General features: G+C 45.8%; 1 protein-coding gene across 1 annotated transcript in view; it reads right to left on the bottom strand.

Annotated features, from left to right (window-relative positions):
- Nucleotides 1-24789, bottom strand: part of TEAD1 (TEA domain transcription factor 1) — a 177510-nt gene that overhangs the window by 12585 nt on the left and 140136 nt on the right. The window contains exon 10 of the mRNA XM_047072209.1: nucleotides 21199-21372. Within this exon, the coding sequence (XP_046928165.1) occupies nucleotides 21199-21372 (174 nt within the window). The remainder of the gene's footprint in view (nucleotides 1-21198; nucleotides 21373-24789) is intronic.

The raw sequence follows: 24789 nt of genomic DNA, 5'->3' as shown, positions 1-24789 counted from the left end.
GTTTAGGTCTTAGATCCTACAACCAAGGGATGCAGGAGTTGTAAGTGCCCAGGACAGGCACAGTGACAAGTTATGGCTGGATCTGAGTTCCTAAAAGGCACCCCGAACACAGCATGGAGACGACTCTGGAAAAGTGAGAGCACAGGCAGAGACAGGTCAGAAAACTGTCAAAGTGGTCCGGACAAGGGATGGTATCTGCACCACTGTGGGGGCTAGAGAGAGACAGGTGGACCGGACTCATAAATGAGACCACAGTTTATGAGGTCTGGCACATTCTGACCAGCTCATTCTCAAACCCTGACAGGCAGTAACCACTAGGAAGACCTGAGTCATCCTATATATATTTTTAATGAGGATCTGCATTTGAATTGAATATCAAGACAGTGTCCCTTTCCTTAGGCAAAACTGCAGATTTCCTGGCCTCAAATAAAAAGAACCATATGCTTTAAATTCCCCCTTTTTTCTTACATGCCAAGAAATTCAAAGCTAAATTCAGGGCTCAACGACAGTAATTACCTGTCCCAGGTATTCCTAATAGCAACTAACAACCAGCGTATAGCTCCTTTTACTGGATTCCAATCTGCTTTTACTTGTACTTGTCCAGGTTTGTATTACCCATAAATTTAGTAACACTCCCTCACATTCTGCCATTTGCAATTATATGGTGCACAGATTGTAAATAAATAAAAATACCCAAGTGTACATTTTCAAGTTTTTTGCAGGTTTGACGCTGGACTCCGCGAAAAGAGCAGGTTAGCAAGAAACGATGATGTCTGACGCTGACTGACATCTATGCCCAAGCTCTCTGGGTCTACTGAGCTCCAGCCTCCAGAGGAGAACGTTACCAACGAGTCTCAGGCATGCGGGAGCCCAGAATTATATCTAGCTTTCTACCTGCCATGTGGCGTGCACGTGGGCCCGCAGGAACCACTGCCTTGTTCTGCCACCAGCTGAGGACATGAGGCTCTGAGAAGTGGCTCAGGTATGTTTCAGTGGTGGGATTTATGCTCTCATAGTCATGGTATAGTTTGTGCCAACAGGTTTTAGTATTTTTCTGAAAAAAGTAAAAACATATATGTGGTAAGTAAAAAAAAAGAAAGGAAAAGAAAAAGAAAAGAAAAGAAAGAAAATAAATCAAACTGGAAAAAGAGTGTACATTTTATTTCTACCCCTGAACTTGCCAATCTCTCTACTGGTGATCAGTGTTTTCCAAGCGTCTTTTTGGAGAGAGTTAGTACTTAGATAAGCAAGCACACACCTCCCCTCTTTTTTGCACAAAGAATGGTACTCTTCAAACCTTGCTTTATGTATGTATATATGTATATATGTATATATATGTGTGTGTGTGTGTGTGTGTGTGTGTATATACACACACACACATATATATATATACACACACACACACACACACACACACACACACATATATATATATATATATATATATAGTTGGGATGCCTGGGTGGCTGAGTTGGCTAAGTGTTCAACTCTTGATTTCGGCTCAGGTCGTGATCTCACAGTTCATGAGTTCAAGCCCCATGTCAGGCTCGGAGCTGACAGTGTGGAGCCTCCTTGGGATCCTCTCTCCCTCTCTCTCTGCCCCGTCTCCGCGCTCTCTCTCCCAAAATAAATAAACTTTAAAAACTAAACACAAAAAAATACACAGCTACATCTTAGAACTCATACAGTACTGATACGGAAATAATCAGTTTTAAAAAGACTAGCCATTTAAAAACGTGAGCAGCCTCACATTTTGGTAACTGCATACTATTCCATTACCCAGGCACAGCATAATAATTACTGCGTGCTCTACTGATGAATAGTTCGTTGCTTCGCAACATGGATACAGTAATGAGTTTACGTGCAGCAGGAAAGGTACATTAGAAATTACTTTTCATTTCCTTTCCTTCCATTTAAAAAATTTTCCAGCACTGAAAGAGTTTCAATGGGCTATAAATAAACTGATAGTATTTGAGTTACAAATAAACTCATTGTTTTTGACACAATCGGGTTGTTTTGAAAGACTGGTGAACAGTCAAAGGCAGTCTGGTGTGAGGAGCGAAGTATAGGGAAGAAGGTGGTCAACGAGCAGTTAAAAGCAGTCTGATGTGACGAGTGGAGAGAAGTATAGGAAGGAGGTGGTTAACGGCACAGGCAACCGGGTGGGTTACTCTATTTAAAAAAAATTTTTTTTAATGTTTATTTATTTATTAAAAAAATTTTTTTTAACGTTTATTTATTTTTGAGACAAAGAGAGACAGAGCATGAACGGGGGAGGGTCAGAGAGAGGGAGACACAGAATCCGAAACAGGCTCCAGGCTCCGAGCTGTCAGCACAGAGCCCGACGCGGGGCTCGAGCTCACAGACCGCGAGATCGTGACCTGGCTGAAGTCAGAAGCTTAACCGACTGAGCCACCCAGGCACCCTGGGTTACTTCTTTTAAACTACCAACCTCAGGGGCGCCTGGGTGGCGCAGTCGGTTAAGCGTCCGACTTCAGCCAGGTCACGATCTCGCGGTCCGGGAGTTCGAGCCCCGCGTCGGGCTCTGGGCTGATGGCTCGGAGCCTGGAGCCTGTTTCCGATTCTGTGTCTCCCTCTCTCTCTGCCCCTCCCCCGTTCATGCTCTGTCTCTCTCTGTCCCAAAAATAAATAAACGTTGAAAAAAAAAATTAAAAAAAAATAAACTACCAACCTCTACTTATGTCAGTGATACGACCAGGAGGGAGGTGTCTTCAGAACTGCACCTCAGCTCACTAGGCACAAGACTTTCTTTTCTGCCCTTTTTTTTAAAAAAATGCTCCATTTTTTACTTTATTCACTTTACTGGCATTGATGATGCAAACTAACTCGGACGTTTAAAACCTAAAGCAAGCATAGAAACAAACACACAAAATAATCTGTCTATATATATAATTTAAAAATGTTTGGAATGGTATCTGCCACAATGTGATGTTAGCAAAACTGCTGGAAATGTCCACAGCCTCCCGTGTCTCCCAGAGATGCCCCCATCTCTCAGAGTTTCTGCGCGTAAAGTCATGCTGGTGACAGAAAGCAGCCGTCCCGGGCAGCGGCGCACTGCGTGGACCTCAGCAGACTGGATTCATTTTTAAGAGCCTCTTTTCTTTATTGGAAAAAATTATTTTCAGTAAGACTCAGCACTCTGTTTCACAGTTGTAAATTTTAAATGCAAGAACTCCCAAAGTAGTAAGAGAGTGACAGAACTCAAGTGACTCCAGTTCTGTTTTGCCGTCTGCATAATGACTGTGCTATCAGGGTGCCTTTCCGGGTCTATGGTTTAGCCATGGGACTGCAGCCCAAACGACTCCAAACTGTCAAGAACTTACTCCTACGAACGGACACAGGCTGAGTCCACATGTGTTACTAAAGAGTAAGTCACACAACGGCCACGCAATAGAAGAGTGCTAATTTGAAGCATATATGTGTGTGCGTAGATGGAATAAAAACACTAACTTCACCAATCGTTTAGAACTTAGGTCAACAAAATATTTTTTTCTCTTTAGAAGTATTTTGTCAACGGCATTGTTCAGAACCGTGGGCACATGGTGATCATAAACATGACAACGATTTTTAGGTGGTTTTACCATTAAACGTCTCTACCACCACGGACGTCCTTACTGCCTTGCACCTGGGCAGATCATCCTTACCATCCCACCTTCGGTTCACCACTGTCCCTTCGAAGTCCCCAAATAATTTTAATGAGTTTTCCTTGGTGATGGAGGATCTATGGTTTTAATGACAGGAAGTATCAAAAATGAAGCTATTAAAATATACACATTACGAAAACCTGCTCAGAAATTAGCTCAACAAATTAGGAGTTCTAAACTTGTGGAAGTTTGTTTGTTTGTTTGTTTATTTATTTATTACATAAAACTAAAGTCTGACGTACATTCAGAGCGACACACAGATCACAAGTTTACAGTCCGTTGATTTTCATAAAGTGAACACACGCATGCAGCCAGCACCCCGATGAAGAAACCAGAAGCCCTCCCGTTCATGCTGTCTTCGAGTACAATCACCCCTTTACCTCATAGGGGTGATCTTGAGGGGAAAACACTGTCCGTTAGTTCTGTCTGGTGTTTTGAACTTTAAATAAATGGAATCACAGATTGACTCCTTTGTGCTCAGTTTCATATGCTCAGCCTTAGCGGGGAGATTCACGCATGCTGTTGTGGGCAGTTCATTCACCTGCTACTTGCTAGACGATTCCACCGAATGAAAAATACCACGATCTAGGCATTCTACCACTGCCGGGCCCTGGCAATGTTTCCAAATCAGAGAGCTACTCTGAACACCCCTGCACACGCTTTTGATGAACACATGTATGCATTTCTGTTGGGTGTTCCCAGGAGTGGAACAGCTGGGTCATGAGGACTGTGCACATTATAGCTTTCATTTAGATAACAGGGACAGATGGTTTTGGAATGATCTTGCTTCTCTCACAGTTGAGAAAACTTTAATTATCAGTATACATTTATCAGGTTAGTTTTTAAAAGGCTTCTCGACTAACAGTAAATAACCAATTTGCTCTTACAACTCTCCGCAATTACTCTCGAACGGTGGGAAATAATCACGTAGCCATCCCACCACATCAACAGCTGTTCTTTGGGAATTTTCTAGGAGGAGGTATTGATGGGAGAGATAATCGTCTGTCAGCTGAGGATGTTCCGATTATCCCAGAAAGAAATGCATTCACTGAGCTCCCATGGAGCAAAGGTAATACCAAAGAAAGAATGCTAATATTGAATCAACAACAAAGGAGGCAAACTCTGTGATTTGAGTCTGAGATTCACATGTAGTTCATCACCCCCCACCCCCCTACCTGTTTCTCCCAACTGAAAACTCAGGGCAAACCTGTTTCAGACAGTTCTTTTTTTTTGTTGTTGTTGTTCTTTTTTTAACCTTTATTTATTTTTGAGACAGAAAGAGACAGAGCATGAACGGGGGAGGGTCAGAGAGAGGGAGACACAGAATCCGAAACAGGCTCCAGGCTCTGAGCAGTCAGCACAGAGCCCGATGCGGGGCTCGAACTCACGGACTGTGAGATCATGACCTGAGCCGAAGTCAGACGCTTAACCAACTGAGCCACCCAGGCGCCCCCTGTTTCAGACAGTTCTGAAGGCAAGAAAATAAGAAAGAATGTGCTGGTATCAGATACAAACTATTTCTGCCTCATCGGCTTTATCTGACTGCACGATATTTTCTAAAAGCAAATTAATGTAAAAATCTAAGAAACAGCTAAAATCCAGCAAACTTGTCTTCCCAACAAATCCCAAATTCAAACCATATCCCATCCTTTCCTTTGGGGACAAGCCAACCTAAAATGGTCTGGGCTGGGCTCTGAAGTGCTAAACACACACACAGGCAGATGTGGCTGTGGAGGGGGGGATGTCCAGGCAAACGGGCCCTTTTAAGGACTCTTTGCCCATTTTGCCTTAGAACAGAGACCCCATATATGAACTAGGCTTGGAGGTCAAATGCAGGAATCCTTTCTATGGTATCCTGACCTGTGCTGCCTTTGGGCTAAATATCTTTAGATATAGGAAAATCATTGCTTTAAGAAAAAACTACATGCAGGGTAGACTTCATTGTTAGACAGTTCTTTTTCCTATTATATTAGTTATCTATTGCTGCTTTAACAAATGAGTAAATTGAGTGCCTTAAAACAACATAAATATACAATCTCAAACTTCTGCAGGTGGGACTTCGACGCTGGTCTCCCCGGGTCTATGAGGGTCCTGGCTGAGCTGTATTCCTCTCTCGAGGCCCTGGGGAGGGACTGGTTTTCCTTGCTTCTTCCAGCATCTGGAGGCCCCTCACATTCCTTATCTGAGCCCCTCTCCCCATTTTCAAAGCCTGCAACAACAGGCTGGGTCCTTCTCCCGCTGCCTACTTTCATCTCTCCTGGGTCCCCCTCCTCTTCTGCTTTTAAGGAACCTGGTCACTACTCTGGGCCCACTCAGATAATCCAAGATCCTCGCCCTAGCTGCTGATAAGCAGCCTCGATTCCCCTTTCTGTGCGATGTAACATATTCACAGATACGATGGCTACGGACTTGGGATGTGACTCTGCCTACCACACCCCTCAATTTGCAGTTTGTGTCCCTGCAACTCCCCCCCAGTGCTCTGCCTTCTGGAATCACACAGATCCAAGAATACCTCTGTTAGACAATTCTGCAGTTTTCATTCATTTCCCCCCTACTCTTACCTGTCTTCTTCTTCTTCTCACCCACAAGGCTCTTCAGGTCCCATCTGTTTCCCCAGATTCAAGTCCTACATTTATTTTTATCAAACCCCATCTTGATTTCAGACCCCCCTTCCATCCATTACAGATGTCTGTGAATTCTGACTTTTCACCTATCCTTATTTCATTCCAGACGTCTGCCCAACAGCATGGACAGCAGTCGTTTCTTTCAGTCTCATTCTCCATTTTTAACCACAAAGAAAGACCTGCTTCCCGAAGCCGCCACAGTGATAGGAAGAGATGGCACATGAAACAAAATGGCAGCCGTTAAAAACGCTGACAACTGTTCCTAGTAACTCAGTGATCGAAAACGCACTCAGGACAGATACAGACGGAGCCTTGCGTCATATCCACAGAGATGTAACCGCGTAAAGATGGTTGTTCATAATCAATAACCAAGACAAAACAATGCCCACAGAGCCAGTCTGAGCCCCCATCTATAAGGATCAGGTGCACAGTACAGACACATGATGGCTTTTTCCTAAGAGAAAAAGCAGCACTTTTTCTGATCTGTGAGTTTATGACGAGTCTTAAGTTTTGGATATAACTGTTCACACAGGCACAAAATTACCATCTTTCCCACAAAGAGTTAATTAGAGAGGTTACAGAATTCTTTCTGCAAATAAAACAAAAAAGCAATCATTAATAAAGGCGTGTTGAATCAATTAAAGACTTCAGACTCCACTGGTGGGCAAGTCCTGGGAAATGATACAAGGTCAAGGTGGAAGCAAGTTATAATGCCACACAGAGAGAGCTGACTGCATCAGACAGCAAAGAAACAATAACAAAAAAAGGAAACATCAAATTTTCCCTAATCCTTCTCTAAATCATCCTTGTCTTACACTCATTATAAATGCAGCGGAAACGTTTCAGTCACCAGGCAAGACTCTAGATTAGTTTCTCCTCTGTTACTTCTCATTTAGTTAGCCCATTTATTCATGTGTCTGTTCCGCTGTTTAGTTTTATGTTTTTGGAATTTGAAGTATAAAAGCAATATACTTCAGGGGCGCCTGGGTGGCTCAGTTGGTTAAGCGTCCGACTCTTGATTTCAGCTCAGGTCATGATCTCAGTGGTTTGTGAGATTGAGCCCTGCAGCCTGCTGGGGAGTCTCTCTCTCCGCCCCTCTCACCCCTCGGAAATAAATAAACATTAAAATAAAGAAAAGGAATATACTTCAAAGAATGATCCTTCCCATTCTAGGGCTGAGGAAAAATGAGGCCTCACCCTGGTAAGTAGGATCCAGAGCTCTCAGAGGGGAGGGTCGGGCCAGGGGGCCCTCTGTGCACAACTCCAGGGCTCTGAAAACCTGGCTCCAGGTGGCTGAAGGACCAGGGCGTGAGCACTACAGCTGCTGAGCAAAGAATGGAAACGCACAGCTCACGCAGGAGCAGCGCTGGGCTGGTGACAAACTCTGCCGTGAGCTTCTAGAAGGTAAAAGCCTGCCGGCACTGAGGGGAAGCAGATAACCCCACAGGCAGGGGACAGAGCAGGGGCACCGGGTCAGGAAAGGAGGAGGCAGCTGGACACTCCCTTCCACCCCGAGGGCTTGCAAGGGCTGAGTGGGAATTACTTGGTTGCAAAGATGAAAACATCAAGAGGACCGTCCCTGACAAGAGACAGTCTAATAGGCACTGATGGAGGCAAGGAGACGCTGGCATTTTCAAACCACCACTTTGAACCTCTCCTCTTCATCCTCTCTGAGCAATGATCAAAGGACCAAGATTTCAAATTGTGAAGCAATTTTTTCCAATGGCAGCATCTGCTCCTTGGCAGGCGGCACTGGGAGCTGGGCCTGGTTGTGGGCGGCCGTCCAGGCCTGCCACATGGCCAGGCTCCGCCGGGCAGGGCACCGCGTAGGCCTGCAGCTGCTCCCGCAGGCGCCAAAGGACAATCACTCCGCACTGGGCAACAAGGCGGCGAGCAGGGAGGGGGGTGGGGCAGAAGGAGCCCAGGAGGCAGTGCTGATGGGGGGCGGGGGGGGGGAGGCTCTGAGGATGCAGGCTGCTCCCACACCCTCCCCCCTGACTCATTTGCATACGCCCAGACCCCTGAAACCAGCCCCCCTGGCATCAGAGGACTGCAGTGGGGGAATTTCACCGGAATGACCATGGGACAACTCCCGCATGGCAACCTGCATTGGGGGAGAGCGAGGGAGCTGCTCATAGGGAAGCGAGTCTTTGAGCGTGTTCACTTGGGACCATGGTGCCCTTGCCCAAACAACGGGACAGCAGCTGTAGGGCTCCTGCCACAGCTGTTTTAAATAAGAATAATAGGAATAAACTCAGCCTCGCTCTTCAAGTTACTTTCCACTAATTATGGCATATATTTACATCTACAAAATAGACGATTTAAAAAAAAAAACTCCACCAAGAGCCCCTTTATTGTGCAGATCGGGCACCCCTATTTGAATTTCATAAACATTTAGTACTTCAAAGAATCTTAAAAGCTTGCTTTAATTACAATATGCACCGCTTGAAAGGCTGACTGTTTGCATTGCAAATTCCTACAAATACCGGCATTCATTTAAAAAATGTCAATTAATATCACCCACAGGACTTCAGGTAACTGGCACTGGTGACTTCACACAGTAGCTGGGATGAAAGAGCCAAGGTCTCAGCCCCAAGCACAAAGCAGCTGCACAGGCCAGTTCTTTCCAATGGAGGCAGCTAATGAGTACTGGGCTCCCAGCTGAGCCGGCCCGTCACGCAGCACATTCATCAGGTGTGTGAACACTGGCCCGAGACCACCCTTTCCAAATCGGGAAACAGGACCTTTTTTTCTGGTTGAGAGTTTTTGTGCAAGAAAAGTCCTATACAGAATGACAACAAATCAATTAACAAGCGCAGAGTTGCCAAATAAAATACAGGACACCTCGATCCATTGGATGTTTAGGTAAACAACAAACTTTCTTAATTATGTGCGTTTCCCAAGGATCGCGTGGGAAGCTGTGTGCACTAAAAACGTGTATGTTGTTTATCTGAAATTCAAATGTAACTGAGTGGCCTGTATTTTCGTTTGCTAAAATCTGGCAACTCTACTAACAAGTCATGTTAACAAAAAGAACAAAGATTGGGACTTACCCTCAAAGACGTTTTCTGCTCAGGATATTTTAAGAAAAAAACAAAGCCCCCAAATCATGCATGGAGCATAATTCTTTTTTAGTACAATCGAATGATGGATAATGTTTGTAAATGTGTGTAAAAAGTCCAGGAGGATACATGGCTGTGGGGGTGGGGGGAAATCTCACGTTTTCTTCTCCAGTCTATTGATTTCCTTAGACTATTTATAATAAGCTTATATTGCCTTTGCAATGTACAAAGTAAATACAAATGCGGTGGGTGGGTAGGATGTGCTCTGGGTCGCCACCTGTGAGAAAGGATGTCATGTATCACCAAGGGCCTACGTGTATTTAGACAACCGACCAAGATGTCCGGATGACTATGTCCAGATAATCCACTTATTCTTGCAAAACTGGGTCTGGCAACAAGAACCACCCGGATCGTGCCACCTTAGTTCTCTCCTTCTCAGGCTTCTCTTGAGCCAAAGTTACAGACAAGCCAATCGTGCCGCCAACAACGGGGCAAATACTGGGAAGGGCAGAGACATCACGTGTTTGCTTCCCCAGACCTCTGCTTAGCAGTGGCTCATGGGGGACAGTGGCTTAGCATCTCAGCCTGGAACCATGGCAGGGAGCAGAGTTAAAGAGCCCAGCGCAAGAAAAGATGGACCCCTGACCTGGGCTTTGTTAGCAACCACTGAGCCAAATGACCCAGGACAGAAAGCATTAGAGGAACAGCTGTCAGATGGGGTCTCCCAAGGGCTTAAGGGAACTCCAATTTACATCCCGCCAAGATGTGCATAAGCATTCAAGTTAAAAAAAAAAAAAAGTATCCATACTGTGGCTGAGGCTAAGGGATTGAGGAAAAAGCAGAATGAGCGTCTTCCATTTTCTAGGCTGTCCTGTGTGGCCTTGTTTTCAGGGGGATCCAGAAAGTCTTTTAAATAGAAAGTGATGGCCACAGAGATCACTGTTTCCAACCCAACCCTCACCGTTCTCCAAGTTCTGGAAGACTCAGCAGCCAACACCTCCTAGTAAGATTTCCGGTCTCTGAACAAGCATCCACTTCCTGGAACTCCTTCCCACTCCCCTTCCACTGACCAAATTCTTTCAAGATTCGGCTCAAATGCCATGTGTCTGTGAGGCTTTCCGGAATGTTCTCAGGCATTCTGTGCTTCCACATTTCCATCCCAGCTCCTATCCCATGGTGCTGTCACTTACCTGCCTATGTGTCTGCCATCCCAGACCTGACACCAAGGTCGGCCTCTTATCAAGTCTGTTTTCCCAGCTCTCTAGGATCAAAGTAGAGTGCACTGAGAGTTGACTGAATGACTCACTAGTGACGTACATGTCTGTCACTAATGCAAAACAAGAAACCATTTCTATAAGAACCTAACAGAACTCCAGAGATAGCTCGGAAAAAAGCTTCCGTGGGGGCTCTCTCAAGGTGTCCTCCCCTACTCTGGTAAATGCCTCTAGAAGCATCACTCCATAAACTATCAGATGCTTACTCTATCAGTACACGACATCTGAGCTGGCTAACTGGCAGGTGTATTACAGCACCTGATGTATAGCAATTTTTCTACGTGTGCTGAGTGAAAGAACTCTTCAGCCAACAAATTTTTTTAAAACACTTAAAAAATCTGCTATATACACCACACCGCCGGGTAAACAAAAGCTACAGATGGGATCCCTGATCGGTGGGGGAGGCCTTCAAAGAAGTTTAGGATGCAGGGCCGGGAAAACAGGAAGGAAGCAGCAAGAGACAGCAGTCAAGGCAGAAAATGCCAGCAAGCTCCAGACATTTCTCTTATGAAATCAAACCAAACTGGATGCGTGTGCAAGTTTATTCACTCGCCTAGCCCTCCACACGCAGTACCAGAACTTGTGGATAAGAGATGTTTTTTTTTTTAAAGTTTATTTATTTATTTTTGAGAGAGCACGAGAGAGAGAGAGAGAGAGAGAGAGAGAGCGAGCGAGTGGGTGTGCGGGGCGGTGGGGGGGGGGAGAGAGCAGAGGAGAGACTCTCAAGCAGGCTCTGCGCTGTCAGACACGGACTCAGGGTTCGATCTCATGAACCGTGAGATGCTTAACTAAGTCACCCAGACACCCCAAGCAATGGTTTTTAATAAAAAACAGGCCACTGGTGAAGATGATCACATAACCACAATCGGCCCAGGGTATTTATTATGTATTAGCCTCATAAATACCTCCGAACACCGTGGTTTTGCTTGCTAATCTTCCCTCCACTTACATCATGCCACCACTTGACAGTGCTCTCGTAATTTCGGGACTCGATGCTATTTTGAGATGAGACCGAAGTACGGAGACATGGAAGGCTTGTTGAACTGAAAGGCCCTTTCTTTACTGATAGCAGTTTGAAACATGTGCGGAGCAAATCGTTCCATTTTGCTAACTTCCTTTTCCACGAACAGGAACGGGTGGGTTTGGTTCCAAATGATAGACTCCAGTCTACAATTCCAATCCAAAATCAGGCCGAATCCAATTAGACACAGGCTGAAACTCCGCAGGGGGCCATTCGGGCAGCTTCCGTGTGCACCCGGTTTCTCCTCTTACATAAAGCCCAGTGGTTTTATTTATAGTGGCTGTCATTTTGTCCAACAAATGCGATTCCGTTCTTACCAAGATAAAAGCATCTTCTAACAGCTGCCCTCTTTCCAGATAACTCACTTTCTCTTTCTGTTTTGTAAAGCCTTCTCACATCTGCTCTGGTTAGTAAAACTAGCCTTTTTCCTCCCCCAGAAAAATAGGTTAAGAAAGTTGAACGACTATAGATATATTTATTTATTGTTAATTGTTTCGACTGAATGATCATAATTCCAAGAATTTTAAAAAGCAAAATATCACGCATAGCCACAGGGTAGCATCATATACCTTGGTTTCTAAAATACCACTAATTTGATAATTTGAGAGAAAAAAGAAACGTTATATAAACGTGTATAAAATTTTTCTTTAACAACAGGGTACATGTCCGTAAAATTTCATTTTCATATTACTCATTATTCCAAGCAAAGTTTAAGACTAAGTCTTCATCATACTAATTATTCTTCTAAATAGTTTTAGGCTGCAAGGTTATCAGTAACGTGTTGGTAACACGTGGCTTTCTTTGAACCAGAGTCCCCAAGCTTGACACTTGAACGCCCTGTTAGGACAGAGAGTAGAATTCTGAGGCCCTTCAAAAAATATTAGCTTTGCTGTGTTTCTTATTTGGTTAAACCCATAATTCTGTTTACTTCCTTCAGGAAACTACATGTGGCTGGAAAGGAACTTCTTTTGAAAGTCAGCTGCAAGTGTTCCTTTGGATTCCTTTGGAGTCTTTTGGGACTCACGACGGAATCACACCCACACCTTGTCTAGCTTTGGGAATCCGATGGTGAATCCAAGACAGTTGGCATTTATCTGAAATTAGCTGCCTTGTCTGCCGTATCACTGGCAACCCATCTGCGTGAATCTCGGTGCGGAAATGGTCCATTTGCAGATGGGGCTCTTCTGTTCTTAGGGCCTCCACTGCACCTAATCCATCACTGTTTTATAAGGGGAAAAAAATGTCTGGTTTTCTGCCAGTGCAAGGGTTGCCTCACCAGTCTGGTTCCACACTCCTCGATCATAACTTCAGTCCTGCATCTAACTGTAATTTTTCCGAGACGTTTTCAGTAGGGATTCAAGTTTAAGCTAAGACGTGCACTAGTCGTCCAAAGCGCTATTAGCACAAAAGACTTAACTAAGGCGACAGGGGGCTGGTGAGATGCCTCCCACGTTGGCTCAGGTCACAAAGGGCAGGTGAGGACGACCACAGCTCTGGAGGGGCAGGAAGGCACTGATGGTGTCCGCTCTAAGCAGCATCCCACTTCTAGAACTGCTAAGATGGGAACAAGTATAGGTCTCAGAATTGAGTGAAACAGTATGTTTAACCTCGTTGATAGTTTCGATAGAGGGGGCACCTGGGTGGCTCAGTTGGTTAAGTGTCTGACTCTTGATTTGGGCTCAGGTCTGACACACGGAGCCTGCTTGGGATGCTCTGTCTCCCTCTTTCTCTGGCCCTCCCCAGCTCGTGTGCACTCTCTTTTGCTCTCAAAATAAATAAACATTAAAAAAAGTTGCTCTAGAGAATGAGGAAGGATTAAGGTCTTTGAGTAGAAAGAAAAAATAACTGCAGGTGAAGAGGAGTTCAAAAAGCAAAGTGACAGTTGAAAGTTGTTTCGTTTTAAATTATGTCCATGCACGCTGGATACAGATGCCTGTTCTACTCAGCGCTCAACTGCCTTAGAAAACAGCACCTTGGTTATTTACACACACACACACACACACACACACACACACACACACAGTAATATTATCAATATTTAATAAAATAAGGATAACTAAATTCTTATTTAACCAGCAAATTGGATATTGTGTAGTCATTAAAAATGATAATTAGGGGGGCGCCAGGGTGGCTCAGTCGGTTAAGGGTTTGACTCTTGATTTTGGCTCGTGTCATGATCTCACAGTTCGTGAGTTCAAGCCCGACATCAGGATCCACGGTGACAGCGTGGAGCCTGCCTGGGATTCTCTCTCCTTCTCTCCCACTCGCGCGAGCGCTCTCTCTGAAAATAAATAAATAAACTAAAAAAACAAAAAGGTAATGAGGGATGTAATGGCATATGGCCACTTGGCAGGGTGTCTGGTAAGGGAGAAAAGCCGGATACCAGATTTAATTTAATGTATTACCCGATTCAAGCTACATAAACATGTCTTATATTCATGGTGCACTTAGGAATGAATGAAAAATTATATATTTCCAAGACTGTCTAGAATGTTACGATATTGCCTTTGGAATCATAATGTAAACACGAAGCTGCTGCTCCCCTAACCCCACCCCAAAGGCCGCTAACAGTGAGGTATCAGTTTTTCTAAGAAGACTTGAGGTCCGACCTGAACTTCCTGGTAGCAGCGTCTGCTCACGGCTGCCCCCACGTAACGTGCACCAGGGCATCCCGTGATGACAGGGCTGACTTCAGCCGGAAACCATGCTGCCTCCCGTCGGTTACCGTCACCGGCTTCCAGCGAAATCAGGCCAGGAGAGGGGCTAGGGGCAGAGCTGTGCCCCCTGCAGAGGCCATGCACAGATTTCATGGAAAGAGTGTGGATTCAGAGTTTGGCCAATCCCACACTGATTAGCTGTAAGACTTTGCAGAAGTCACTCTGCCTCTCCCTGACTCAATTTCTTTATGTGTAAAGTAAAGTAGGAATAATCACACGGGCCTCACAAGGATTAAATAATATCAAGGACATGTTTATCTGGCATAGTCCTGGCTCAAAAAGGGAACTCATTAAGTCACGTTCAACTGCTGAAAAAGTGAGAAGCCCCTTCCCTCTCCTTCCTGCAGAAGCCTCTTCTTTTCTTTGTAATTAAATATGGAAAAGAATTAAAATGCACAAGAGTGAATGAAAAGGAGGCAGGAAGGAAGAGAAAGGAAATAAGGAGAGGGTCATGAAAAGAAAAAGATAAAGAATAAAAATAGAGAAGGCAAAATGCAAATAAAGTCGCTGTAACACTGAGTAAAAAGAATCCGAATACTCTCTTGGCTTGAAAATGGTTAAAAGCACTGACGGCTTCCTTTTGCTGACACGATCAAACCCGATTCATTGTCTTTCCTAATCTGTCTGCCCACCTACGCCTCGCATACAAGTGAAGGCCCAGCTGCAAAGCACCTCAAGATACCTGAACGCTCCTGAACTCACCTGGATGGACCTCACATGTGCCCTGTGTCTTGCTGATCCCCCTAGCCAGCCCCTCATCCATCTACAGTGTTCAAGGTCATCTCTCCCTACCCCGATACTGGCCGCCATAATGGTTGAAGGAGGTGGCGAGTGACCCTTAACATCTCACCTGGTGGGAAGGGAAAATAATCGAAGCCACTTAAGAAAACACCTGGGGCAGTTTCTTAAGTTTGACATGAAGTTACCATGTGACCTCGCAATTCCACTGCTATGGAAAAATGCCAAGAAAGATGGTGAACACGCAACCGTCATGTCCACACAAAGACTTGTACACAAAGACTTCATACCGGCATTGTTGGAGAAAAGCCTAAAGGGTCAACAGTCCACAAGTCTATCAACTGGTGAACGGATAAGCAAAACGCAGTATGTCCACACGATGGGCTAGTACCAGGCAATAGAAAGAGGCTACCTAGAGGCACGCCGTAACATAGCTGCACCTCAAAACACTGTGGGGGAAAGAAGCGAGGTGCAAACGGCTGCACACTGAAGGGTTCAAATCTGTACAGACGGAACGTAGATCAGTAGCTGTCTGGGGCTGGGAGCGGGAACAGGGAACGGCTGCAAACAGGCACGGGGGATCTTGCTGGACTGATACAAATAGGCTCAAATTGTAGTAGAGTGATGGTTATGTAACTCTACATTTTTCTAAAGATCACCGGTTTCTAAGGTGTAGATTTTATGGTTTGTAAATTATGCCTCAATAAGGCTCTTAAAAGAAAAAAAAAAGATCTCACCAGATATACAGCCATCCACACGGGCCCTTGGTGCCCCACCCCATTAAGGCATGAGGGGTTATAGAGCCAACAGGGTAGAGGGGCACCCACATGGGCACCCTTGCCTCTGTCGGTCATTTATGTTTGGGGACCTGAGTCCTGGGGTGCAAGTCAGGGTCTTCCACCCTCCGAACAGTGGAGAGACTGCTGCTTGGCACACCACCATGCCATTCACCTTCAAGGGTCAGCTGGCCAAGGGCGGAGGTGCCCACAGCTCGCGCCTCCAAGTACAGGCACTCAGAGGGTAGCGCTCAGTATTTCCTCCGCGGCAAACTCCTGACCTTGCCTAGCCCGACTGAGTCCAGGCTGCAGGTGGCCGGCCCGACATTCCGAAAACAGCTTCAGGAGCAATCGTAGGGGCAAATGAAGAGTCAGCCTGACTTTGACACCCTAGAGACTTCAGGCACTTTGAGAAGGAGGAAAAAGGGAGGAGAATAAAGGAGATCGGGTACAGGATCTCTGCTGAAATTTACTGAATTCACATAAAGATAAGAAAATCTGCTAAGCAAATTGCAGATACAAAAAATATTTCAAAGGGAGTGTTAAACCGGCTTCAGAAACACCTGCTAGAAACACCAGCTATCCAAGGATATTCTAAAGTATAATTCATTCTTATTGAGGCATCGGAGGAAGCCAGTGCAACTTCAAATTGCAGCAAATTGCAAACCTAATTCAAATGGCCTTTCCTCATTTATTTATTTAAAAAAAATTTTTTTTTAACGTTTATTTATTTTTGAGACAGAGAGAGACAGAGCATGAACGGGGGAGGGTCACAGAGAGAGGGAGACACAGAATCTGAAACAGGCTCCAGGCTCTGAGCTGTCAGCACAGAGCCCGACGTGGGGCTCAAACTCACGGACCTCGAGATCATGACCTGAGCCGAAGTCGGCCGCCCAACCGACTGAGCCACCTAGGCGCCCCTCCTCATTTATTTTAACGTGGTTGTGACTGAATGTCTTTATAAAGGTTAAGTGGTGCTCACAATTGTACTCAAGGAGTGAATTCTCCTCCCACATTCATAGGAGTGCTTAATTTTAATCTTGCATGTGTTAATTTAATAAACTAGTATCTAATCCCAGAGCGATTGTTTCTAAACTGGACACTTCCTACCAGCAATCACACGCTACAATCTAGGCTTCATTCCTTGGGGATTCATGACCAAAGGGGCCCAGCACTGAAAGCGTTTATTAAAATCATCCCAAGTTTTTGCTTTGGAAGCAAAAACAAGAATAACTTTTTAAGCACTTTCCATTCCACTTTATATCCAAATAACATGCTAATTATAAGAAATCTTATTAACCTTAAAAACCAATACTGTTTAACGTGAAAGTAATGAAAACGGTTTCCTTTCATCGGATCCTACAATTTCTGATTAATTATAATCAACTTGAGTAGAATGGCCTCTTTTTTTTTTTTTTTTTTTAATTTTTTTTTTCAACGTTTATTTTTGGGACAGAGAGAGACAGAGCGTGAATGGGGGAGGGGCAGAGAGAGAGGGAGACACAGAATCAGAAACAGGCTCCAGGCTCTGAGCCATCAGCCCAGAGCCCGACGCGGGGCTCGAACTCACGGACCGCGAGATCGTGACCTGGCTGAAGTCGGACGCTTAACCGACTGCGCCACCCAGGCGCCCCAGAATGGCCTCTTTTTATACCCTTCACAATAGTGGTTCTCAAAAACTTTTTGATCTCAGGGACCCCCTTCTGCTCTTAAAACTTATTGAGGACCTCAAGGGGCTTTTGTTTCTGTCGGTTATACCTATCTGTATTTTCTGTATTGGAAATTTAAACTGAGAACATCTTAAAAAGATTTATTACCTATTTAAAAAAATTTTTTTTAATGTTTATTTTTGAGCGCGAGAGAGACAGAGCGTGAGTGAGGGAGGGGCAGACAGAGAGAGAGGGAGACATGGAATCCGAAGCAGGCTCCAGGCTCCGAGCTGTCAGCACAGAGCCCGATGCGGGGCTCGAACCCATGAACCGTGAGATCATGACCTGAGCTGAAGTCGGACTTAACCGACTGAGCCACTCAGGCACCCCTGTTTGTTACCTACTTAAAAAACAAACTCATTACATCTTTTTTCTTTTAATTGGACATACCCATATTTTAAAAAACAAAGACAAAAATTGGAAGAGTAGTACTGTCTCATACTTTGCAAATGTATTTGACGTGTGTCTTCATGTAAACTCCTAGACTCCCAAACATGCTTCTACATTCAACTTGTCACGATGTGTTGTTTTTGTTGAAGTACATGGAGAAAATCCAGACTAACATGAATAGGGAACTAGAAAAGGGAAGAGTACTTCTTTTTTTTTTTTTTTAATTTTTTTTTTCAACGTTTTTTATTTATTTTTGGGACAGAGAGAGACAGAGCATGAACGGGGGAGGGGCAGAGAGAGAGGGAGACACAGAATCGGAAACAGGCTCCAGGCTCTGAGCCATCAGCCCAGAGCCTGACGCGGGGCTCGAACTCACAGACCGCGAGATCGTGACCTGGCTGAAGTCAGACGCTTAACCGACTGCGCCACCCAGGCGCCCCAAGGGAAGAGTACTTCAATAGGCTCTTCAGATACTTGTGGTCATTTTTATTTCATACCATACCAAAACTTAACAAGCGATAGTTTCTTTTTTTTTTAAACTTTTTTTTTTTTTCAACGTTTATTTATTTGTGGGACAGAGAGAGACAGAGCATGAACGGGCGAGGGGCAGAGAGAGAGGGAGACACAGAATCGGAAACAGGCTCCAGGCTCCGAGCCATCAGCCCAGAGCCTGACGCGGGGCTCGAACCCACGGACCGCGAGATCGTGACCTGGCTGAAGTCGGACGCTTAACCGACTGCGCCACCCAGGCGCCCCAACAAGCGATAGTTTCTTAAAACGCAGGTGCAGTGTGGAATCTGAAACCATACCCGTGAACTTTTCATACGCGGTTACATTAAAATCCACTGGTTTATCTTACACAATACCAAAAAGTCACTTTTGTTGATTTGGCTGTGGATCTCACCAGACAAGTCTTTTAAGTATTGGAAAGCTGTCAAGTTCACGGAGGTGGATATGAGTTTTCCAAAACCCTTATTTTTTCTAGAAAGCTAGGATTTTCTCTTTGGTAATAAATATTGTCAGCCGTTCTCCTTGATGTGGCAGGCAGGCTCCCTGCATTCATTTGCCATGTGTACTCTGGGTTCAAGATGTAATACAATTCATAAAGGACATTCTTGGTGTGACTAGTTCTCTGTTTCTTGAAACTGTACGTGAGTACCAGCCCAATTAAGCTAAAGCTTCAGCAGTTTTGCCCTACTTTTTTTTTCTTTAATTTTTTAAATGTTTTATGTATTTTTGAGAGAGAGAGAGACAGAGTATGAGTGGGGGAGGGGCAGAGAGAGGGAGAGACACAGAATCTGAAGCAGGCCGCAGGCCCTGAGCTGGCAGCACAGAGCCCAACGTGGGGCCCGAACTCACAAACCGCAAGGTCACGACCTGAAGTCAGATCCTTAACCAACAGAGCCACCCAGGCACCCCTTACCCTACTTCTTTTGAACCTTCAGAGTGCATATCAGCAGTGTGCACAAGCCAAATAATGTCCCAGTGTCATAATAACAATAGCTTTGGCCTTCTCAGCCCATTGAAAGTATACGGATGAACCCTCCAGGGGACTCTAAGCCATGCTTTGAAAACTGCTATGTTACCATATAATAACTGACCCCCAGTGACCATACAAATCTCTAGTGGCAGCCCCCAATCTGAAAGGGATTTTTCCTTATTCAGGTTACCCATATGTATTACTTGTCCCAAGAACATTAATATAAGTAGAGGGCTTTTTCCACAACAATCCAAATTTAATACAGAAGAATGAAAAATGAAATCTAGTTGCCACGGACAGATATAAGAAACTAAACAAACTAAATTTAATATGTAAATTCTCCTCCAAGAAATTTAAAACATACATTTTCCCCTGATTTATTCATTCGTTTCCCCATTCTCTGGGCTTTTTTGTGTAAGGCGTTTGTGTGGTATTGGAGAAATGGAGAGTCCTCGATGGACAGAACTCCCCCTCCCCCCCTGCCTCCCGGCGCCCTGCCTGACCGGCCGGGGCTCACAGGGTATGAGGCAGCCAGGAAATCAGGCAGAGGCACAACAGCCAAACTTATCTCATTACAAGACCCGGCCCCCCACTCTACAAGTAGCCTGTCCTTTGTAATCTCTCAGTCTCTGTTTTCTTAGCTGGATAGGAGGCAAATCCCACTTAACACTGTGAGGACTGGATAAAATGAGTGTAAAGCGTGAGCACGGCTCCTAGCCCACAGCAGGTATTCAATAAACGGCAGCCCTATTATGAGTGAGGTGCCCCGGAGGTAGCCTGGGTCCAGAGGGGAGTGGGACACACATCCAAGTAATTATGACCCAGCATGGGAACTGATTAACTGCAAAATGCGCTGGGAGTAAAAGGAAAATCAATGGTCTGCCTAAGTGAGGAAGGTGCTAGAATAAAGGAGCCACCATCTCAAAGGAAGGAGGAGCTGGCCCCACGGGAGAGAAGAAAAGGAAAAAAATCCATCAGACACACAGAACTGCTGGGCACAGGATGGAGAGCAAAGAACCCCCTGGAACCAGCTCACTTAGGGCCTTTAATGCCATGCTAAGGAGTGCAAACGTTTGAAGTGATTTTATTTTTGTAAAGACGGGTGACTTATAAATACTGCTAACAGGCCCTCTGGTGTCTCGCTGCCTCCAATATACACACATTGTACTCATGCCTGTGACCTGTTAGCAGTCTCTTGGCTCGAGCCTGACTAGTGGAGAAAAGAACAGAAAACCTCTCTCAGGGCGAGCCCCAGCAGCTGGGGGGATCTGCCCTCGGTGTTTTAAAGCACAAATGAGGGACCTACGGGGAAAAGCCACTTTGCAGGCTCTCCGACACTTCCAAAATCTTGAAGCATGAAACTTTATCTCCATCCCGGCCCCATTTTGCCTCAGGTCCTGTGCTCCAGTGGAATTTATAGGTTGTTTTGCTTAATGGAGTGAGAAGAAACAGAAAGGGTCTCGTCGTGCCCCATGTCCTCTATCACGACTCCAGCCGTCTGTGAGGACGGCCATGGCACGAGTGAGCCCTGAAGCCCAAAGAGGCCTTCCATCTCTCTTTTTCTCGGGCAGGGATATCAGATGCTGCCCGGGTGCATCTGTACCCAAGGATGTATCACAAGGTCAGCACAGGGATGGCCCCCCAGGCGCTCCTGCGGATGCACGCGCACGGGCTCCGCGCTCACACACAGGATGCGACCATTCAGACAAAATCCACCGCGACCACAGCAATGTCTTACTCACCCAGAATTTTACGAGGAAGAAGGCATTTTGGGGGCCTTTTCCAAACAGTTCCTTTAAGCCACCTTTCTTTTCAGGAAATTTGTCATAAATCTGACGAATGTCCACTGATTCGAGCAATGGGTCACTGTAAGAATGGTTGGCATGCCCAATGTGCACGAAGAGGTGTTTGTTGTACTGTAAGAAACCAACAGAAACATTCCCATTACAAACCCTTTGATCAACCTGGGGCACATCCATCTTGAACTGGAAAAAAAGAGCAACAGTCTCGAAATCCTGGAATTACGCCTTGAATAGCCTAGGGTCTGTGCCTTTGAAAAGATGAAGACGTTAAGAAAAGCCATTATAGCTCAGGGTTAAAACAATCATTGTCTTTCATTGACAAGGGCATATGTTTTCCCTAAAAAGGGCTTTCTGGAGACATAGCAGTAAATAACAGCTGAAGTTATTTTAACTACCGAACCAAGAAACTATCCTCTCACCCAGTTTCATCTGATTCAACTGAGAATGACAGCAACACCCTTTGGAGCCCAATATTTGCAATTAAGCCCAATAAAAAGTGTGTGTGTGTGGTCAGCTAACAGCATCGCCCAGAATGCACTTCTTGCCCCAGCTCCCCTGGCAACAGCACGGATGCAGTGCTCTGGGCAGCGGTACCCACCTACTTCCTCCAACGGGAGTAAGAGTGCCGAGCCTCTTTCCCACCATTCTCCTCAGTAACCAGTCTAAAGCTTCTGCAGAGGGGCCGGTCAGTACATGGTTGTCAGTGCAAAGTTAGGGTGAGGAGTACAGGCCATGGAGAGGATTCATGGTACAAGGCTATAAGGGGCCAGTAATCTGAGAACACAGGTCACTCAGTCATGAACCAACCAACCAACCAACCAAAACCCTGTTAAGTCGTTTAACTTAGAAAAGAGACCCTTTCTTCTCCTTGCTTTGGTAGAAGACATGGTCACTGGACCACAAAGGAGTTGTCCAAACCAGTGGTTCTCAAAGAACATTTAAACCTCACCAGTGCCTGGTTAGCCCATCCGGACTCACTGGAAATCCCAGAAAACGAGGCCAGCCATCAGCAATTTTTAGTGGTCATTACATGAATTGCAATATGCAGCCAGGTTTGAGAACCAGTGGCCTCCACTTCCTACTCCAGATCCTCTGTGCCTGCCTCTCCTGCAGAAAAGACGCTTGACACCAACATAACGTGACACAAACACGTCTGGGGCGGGGGGTGGGGGTGGGGGTTGGGGCTGCGGGGAGAGCGGAACCCAACAGGACTCATACAAGAGATTCTATGCCCCTGCTCGCCGAGCAGCCCCTGTTTACCTTTTAAGTTTAAACAGACGTTTCTCCAACTAGAGTGCTTCGGGATACTGATCCCATTGGGAATGAGGAGTCCCAAATACAAGAAGCCTTGGTCAAGGTCACCTACCAGAAGAGTACTATATCCTGGTTAAGAGCATGGGGTCTGGACTCAGCCTGCTTGAGCACAAAGCTTTGTGCCCAGGGCAAACCAGCTAAGACAAGTGCCTCCCCAGTCTTTAAAATGGGGAAGGTGCTGGCCTCTACCCCCCAGGGATGCTATGGGGTTTAAATGAGAAACTGTGTAGAAAGAGCTTACTAGGCTCACAGACTCAATGAACAGTAAACGATATATGCTAGCTAGTATTACTGGCTACTGTTTTAAAAAAACCCCTTCTTTGAGATTCACAGTAGATATTAGCATGATTAAAAAACAGTTTTTAACAGTGTAACCCAAAGTTTCCTAAACTTGTGTGGTCACAAAACCCTAGAAATACATCCTGAAGAAATGCTGGTTTAAATCCATAACTTGCTACACAGACCATGGACCTCTGGCCACAGGACCAGAGGGCAGGAGGCTCGACACCCCATCCGATGGCAGTTGTTCACAGTGCTGGAGATAAGGAGATGGCGGCCAGGGTCCAGCATCTTCTGGGAGAAGGCTACGCCCCTCTTCTGTTCAACATCAGAATGGGATCTTTACCAAAGCTTCAAAATCCCTAAAAAGCAGCAGGGGAAATGAAAAAGGGGGCACCTGTCCAGCTCTGTCACGGACCCAGCCTCTGCCCAGCTACCTGGTAGGTTTCAGGTGAGACTGGGGGCTGGGGACCACTATGCAAGGACAGACTATGCCTGTACTGGAATAGAATTTGAAAAACAAAGTCAAAGCCACTGCCAGGTTAGGGAGCTGAGATCCACACAGCGGAGTGTCTCTGACCTTTCTGTAAATGTTCCCAAATGCTGTCACATCATCTTTTCTCCACTTCCCCGCCATTCTGAGAGCTGAGGGCAAAAGGCGTTGTTCTTTCATCATCCAGGTGACCGGCCGAGTGCGTGTCCATCCACCCAACCCTTCCTAATAACCTCTGCTGGTAGCAAGCTCCCAGCCCTCCCCGGCCCTGTCCGGGCAGCACCGTTTCTGTCATTTCGTGTGCCCCCTGCAGGCTGTGAGTTTCTGGGCAAGGATGCACCACAAGCAGAGCTATGGGGACACCTGCAGATAGAATCCGAGTCTCTCTGCAGAACACCGCACTCCCAGCTCTTCCTCCCTGGCAGCCACCCACAGGCAGCCAGAGCTGGGATGTAGGTGAGGAGCTGGGACTTGCAGTCTTTTTGGCTCACGAGAGCTAGGGTCCCTGCAGCGTCCTGCTGGAACCCAGGACCTCTGCACGTCAAGAGGACAGGAAGGTGAACGGGGGGCAAAATTTACCACACTTTCACGGGGGCCATGAAGATATGGCTGAACACAAAAACCCCGGAGCCAGATGAGAACCTGAAATCCCAGCTTGCTCACATGGTCAACGAGGACGCACCATGTGTACTGCACCGCGGGTCTGAAGACGAAAGGTGATCATGCAGAGAGAGGGCCCTCGGCATAGGGCCTAGCCCGTAAGAGGTGTTGGACCGATTGTAGCTGCTGAGATTCCTACTGTTGTCATTTACTATTATGTGAGGTGACTCCATCCTGGGGGGAGAGGCAAAAGAACTTTCCTACTTTCGCTACCCCTTTGCCCAGCAAAGAAAAAAAAAAGCACAGGTAAGCCAAGAGCTGGGAGCAAGTTGTGAAGCCATGCGACCGTTCAAATTCTCGATTGTGGCCCACTCATAATGAGCTTCCCGGAGTGTAGACAGACCTCTCCTGTGCCCGACGGACGGAAAAGCGCTGTACCCATTCACTGCTCCGGGCAACGTGCTTTCTATATATGTGACCTCAGGTAATCCCAGCCTCACAATGACACTGCAGGGGCATTTTATTAAGGTCATTACACACGAGGAAATGGAAGTTCAGAGATGAACAGACTTGCCTGAGGTCACACTTCCGGGAATAGTCCCAGAGTTAAGAATAAAACTCGGACCTGTCAATGCCACAGCCTGAGCATTTGCCGCAAACGTCAACCACACCGCCTCCCAGAAGAAAACGTCTAGACCCTTCTCACTCACTCACATCTACGTTTTCTGATGGTTGACTTGAGAAAAGAGAAGAGAAAAAAGCTGACTCGTGTTTGCAAAATTCTAAGAAGTTAAATTAGAATTCAGGATAAACATAATGATTTGCAGATGCATCAGACAGACTCT

The sequence above is a fragment of the Lynx rufus genome, unplaced genomic scaffold (assembly GCF_022079265.1).
Source record: "Lynx rufus isolate CCGP_SWC_20201006 ecotype Redwood Valley unplaced genomic scaffold, mLynRuf1.p SCAF_9, whole genome shotgun sequence".
Taxonomy (NCBI): Eukaryota; Metazoa; Chordata; class Mammalia; order Carnivora; family Felidae; genus Lynx; species Lynx rufus.
Note: the sequence above shows the minus strand (reverse complement) of the source record. Positions and strands in the feature narration are given on the sequence as shown.